The sequence below is a fragment of the Palaemon carinicauda genome, chromosome 5 (assembly GCF_036898095.1).
Source record: "Palaemon carinicauda isolate YSFRI2023 chromosome 5, ASM3689809v2, whole genome shotgun sequence".
Taxonomy (NCBI): domain Eukaryota; kingdom Metazoa; phylum Arthropoda; class Malacostraca; order Decapoda; family Palaemonidae; genus Palaemon; species Palaemon carinicauda.
Window position 1 is genome coordinate 61,678,997 of NC_090729.1, and position 5,000 is coordinate 61,683,996.

General features: G+C 32.6%; 1 protein-coding gene across 1 annotated transcript in view; it reads left to right on the forward strand.

Moving 5' to 3' along the window:
- LOC137640919 (uncharacterized) overlaps positions 1-973 on the forward strand; it is a 7,593-nt gene extending 6,620 nt beyond the window's left edge. Inside the window, exon 3 of the mRNA XM_068373378.1 lies at positions 810-973. Coding sequence (XP_068229479.1) covers positions 810-973 — 164 coding nt within the window. The remainder of the gene's footprint in view (positions 1-809) is intronic.
- Positions 974-5,000: the final 4,027 nt, after the last annotated feature.

A 5,000-nucleotide genomic window follows, 5' to 3' on the forward strand; every position in this document is an offset into this window, starting at 1 on the left:
CATGTGCATATGCTACATTATGTGTCGAAGCATTTATTATATGATTATTTATGTAGTATAAATGGGAACATTATGATATAACCGATCAGTTTTGATGAAATATCCAAACTTAACCTTTGCAGTCTCCTTGTGGTCTTTTTTGACCCGGAGCTACTTTAATTGAACATAGCTCTTTCAATATGCACTGTACGGGGTTAGTATTTCATGACTTTTCCTAAATTTGTGAGGTCATTATCTGGAATAAATATTGCAAATGCAATATCAACAGTTTTTACGTGATAAAAAGGTAACATCTTTTATCCTCGGTTCTTTTTTGACCCGCATTCATTTTTAAAAGAAAATATAGATAATTTTGATTAAAATTCTTTTTAAATGATTAGTAATAATGCTGATAAGAGCAATATTAAAGATTGTAATAATAATAATAATAATAATAATAATAATAATAATAATAATAATAATAATAATAATAATAATAATAATAATAATAATAATAATAATAATAATAAAGGCCCCTGAATTTACCTTATTTCTCTTAATCCGGTTTTGTTCCACGTTGTCTTTAAATGGATTGTGTTAATTTTCTTTATTTTTGATAAAGTCACTTCTCTTGTTTATATCTCAGTGTGGAAGTGAGGGAAGCACTAGTAATTTACTCTGGAGATATCTTCTTGCTATGGCTGAGTTAGTATGTTTCATGGGTTGTTCTTGCACTATAATAATCTTGAGGTTGTGAGGAATGATGTGATTACAGCTAGAGTTTTCATTACTATATCTAATCAGTTTTTTGTTTAATTTTTTCTTCACAGAAGCTCACAAATTTTCGGGGGGTAGATTTTACCACCAAGATGAAGAAAGTGATGATTTCAATTCAGACATTGAGGATAGTGAAAGTGATAATGTTTCTTTAAATAGAGATCATAATAGTGATTCTGAATATTCTGAAAACAATGGTGACCAAGATAATTACTAAACAATAATGTTACACAAGACCTTTATCATGAAGTATTTGTTTCCAAAAAGGGAGATATAATATGGCATGAGGAGAGAGATGGACAATGCTCCTCAGCTGGTAGATCATGTGATAGGAATGTAATCTCTCAAACACCTGGGATTACCCGATATGTAGCCTCGAGAATCACTAATGATGTAGTATCAGCATTTAACCTTTTCATAGCTGAAGCCATTTTCAAAATAGTTCTTGAAATGACAAATAAGGAAGCAAATAGAGTGACTGGAAGAGATGTTTACAATATGAATGAATTGAAGGCTTTTTATGGTTTGCGTATCTTAGCTGGCCTGTATAAATCTCGTCACGAGTCCCTTAGAAGTTTGTGGGATGACTCTTATGGTTAGCCAATATTTAGAGCAACAATGTATCTAAAAAACTTCTTACAAATTTGAAAGTATGTTTGTTTTGATGACAAAACAACTCGAAACCCAAGGAGACGTCATGACAAGCTGGCAGCTATAAGATATATTTGGGATAAGTCGGTTGAAAGGCTTCCACTTATGTTCAATGTATCATCAACCGTTCAGAGGAAGATGTCCAATTTGTCAGTACATACCTTCTAAGCCAGATAGGTATAGGATAAAAGTCTGAGCTGCTTGCGACTCTGGAACAAGTTATCTGTGGAATGCAGAAGTGTACCTTGGTCGAAAAAATGGTGACGCAGCTGAATGGGTAAAGGAAAGCGTGTGGTACTAAAGCAGACTGATGCTTTGAAAGGAAGGAACATAACATGTGATAATTTCTTTTGCAGTGTGCCCTTAGCTAAAGAGTTAAGTTCTCCAGATCAGACTAGAGTAGGAACTGTTCGTAAAAATAGGAAAGAACTTCCTGCTGAATTTGTAAATCCAAAAAATCGCACAGTATTTTCCACCATCAAAAGATACTATGAGGATATTGTCCTTATTTCATATTGCCCCAGGATAGGTAAGACTATTGTCCTTTTGGGTAATATACATGATTCCATAACATTTAGTGAGAAAGAAGATAAGAAACCAAACATTATTGAGTTTTATATGAGACAAAAGGCGGTGTGGATACTCTTGATAAGCTTGTGGCAGCTTATCGATCAAAACGGCAAACAGTGAGATGGTCAGTGGCCTTGATTGATACCATAATTGACATTTCAGCTTACAATGCCTTTGTATTGTGGATGCAAGTTGATCCAGATTGGAATAAAGAGGTTAGCTTTAAACGAAGGTTATTTTTGCAAAGAGCTTGCAATGAGCTTAGTTCAATCACATTTGGCAGTGCAACGTATGTTACCAAGGACTCCCAATGCTAAACGTGTTTGTGAAGCAGCAAGAACTAATCTAAATACTATTGCACCTCCAGACCAGTCACAACCATCAAAGAGACGACGTTCTACCTTTGCAAAGGAGACAGTAAGGTCTCAACTGTATGTAGCAAATGCCGAAAACACGCATGCAAACAACATGGCACAGTGACATACAAATGCAATAAATGTGCATAGAAAGTTTCAGATAGAACCTAACCTTTACAATGAAAGGGACGATGCGTGGGTTAGGGGAGTATTCTGAAGGACAGTCGCTACCACATAGTAGGTCCTGGGCATATAATACCAATATCACTATGCATGGCGAAGAACTGTCCAAATGCAAACAAGGGTCATATCTGACCCGAAAGAGAATGGATGTGCTATTGAAATATAGAACGGCCTATGCACAATAACATTGCACATTTGAGTGTAAGAAGTAAAATTATCGTAAATAGGGACAAGAAGCTTTCAAAATTTTGTGAAAATATAGCAAAGTAACACTTAACTAGAGAGCTTTGCTTTTTTACGCCTTTGTCCTCAAATGAATGGAATGTTCATTAGTTGATAGGTTTGGGGCTAGTTTAGGAGTATTCTTTGAAGTAAAAGACACTACACACATTATCCCCTGAGTTGAACCATGAAGTAAAACTGTGTATGTCACAAAAATTGGTGGAAAATTAAATTCGAAAGGCAAAAATGTAGGAATATTTAAATACGGTTCAAACCTGACCCGAATGGTACTAGGTGTGATTTTTTGATGAGGATACTGCAAGGGTTAAGTGTTCATAGATATGAGTAACAAGCAGTCACTCCATTATTGCTAGTCAGTTCGTTTTTAACATCAATATATTAGAAACCTTTAAGTGGCTAATGTTAACGGTATGCTAATGAAATTTAGCATGTCTTCAAATAGTTACCTGCTGTCAAAGATGCTGAGCAAAAACAAAACAAATATAGATCGTTTCCAAACCTATAAGCTGCCCTAGCTGTCAGCACCGTTTGTATATCGTATAACAAAATCTTACCCAGCATAAAATATTATACTTGTAGAGATTCCACAAGATGAAATAATAAAACTTTCTTTGATGTATAATTATGAAAATAATTATTACTATTGAATTAGTTTTAATCAAATTTCCCTTACAATTTTAAACCCATCTTCGTAAATGGTCTTATAATACTAATGCTATCGTTTTAAGTATCATATAAGATCCTATCATCATATACAAATATTAGATACGAATAAGAAAGTGTGAGATAGAATTAAGGATGGATCATAAGATTTTCCTTCTTTTGGTCAATCCATTCCTCTTAAAAATTTGGAACTATATCAATGTCTGTCCACTGACTGTAAAATCTCTTTGGAAAACCTATTACCATATATTCACTACACACAAAAGCTAGTATTTGCTTATTTGTATTAGAATTAAGTGAAAATCCATTAGTGCTATTTCGGCAAAAAGCGAATGACTCCCATTTTTTAAAGATCATGGACTGAATTATGTAACAAATGTAAACACAATAAAGGCTTTTATGGCTTTCATTTCTTGACTGTTTAGTTTATTTTTTTTATAAATAAACAACAAACCTTTCATGGATTTCCTCTTCTAAATTTTAGATACATTTTCATGGTGAACACAGATAAAGGACGGCACCTGAAATGCCATTTACTGGCCCAGCATGAAAACACATGTGCTCTTGATAGTTGATGCTAAGTATGATCAATGTGTTCGGCACGTGTTACCTGGCTATTGGGAATGGCTTTGCTGTTTTCGAATTTCAATACCAACAGCAACTTTATGTAGGACTCTCTAATATCTACACAATTGAGTATTGTAAGATAATTCAATCCTTTATGATTTGGCTTTTCTGATAACCATTAACATTCTATACCATAGGTCACTTTGTTATTGAGAAATGCTCTCAAAAGGATCTAGAATACATAAAAGCAAGGACTACTTTGAGTGTGGTGACGTTGTCAAAACCTAATGGGGCGAAATTGGAACTCAATATGAGAACCAAAGATTTTAGCCATTGCATTGACTGGGAAAACTCCTCGGAGATTTTATTTTGAAAAAAACTTTGTTAAAAGAAATATTATTGAATCTGCTTTTAATAAATATTTTGATAATCAAATTTTAAACCTTAGCTCTGGTCTTTTTTAAACCAGACTCTCATTTTGTTAATGAAATTGTAAGGAAGTACAATGTAAACATTTAGTTCAATGCTTGTTATATTATTGGTATTTTATTTCAAAATGACAGTTGTTTATTAATTTTTAACGACTATTAAATATTTTAACATATTGATGATGCTTTGCTTGTTTGTGGCTTTTATTTCAGTTTTGGTAGGTTTCTTTATTGTATGATTTTATTTTCTATTTAACTTTGTACCCTGAAGAAGTGTACATAATACACGCAAGCGCTTGGTACCTGGTCTTTTCCTTTCCTGTTGCCTGTGGAATTTACACTTTGCTATATATATATATATATATATATATATATATATATATATATATATATATATATATATATATATATATATATATATATATATATATATATATATAGATAGATAGATAGATAGATAGATAGATAGATAGATAGATAGATAGATAGATATAGATATAGATATATATTTAGAAGTAAATGGCTATTCACTTATTATAATCATCCTGATACCCCCGAAAAAAAATCAAGTAGACTTAAAATA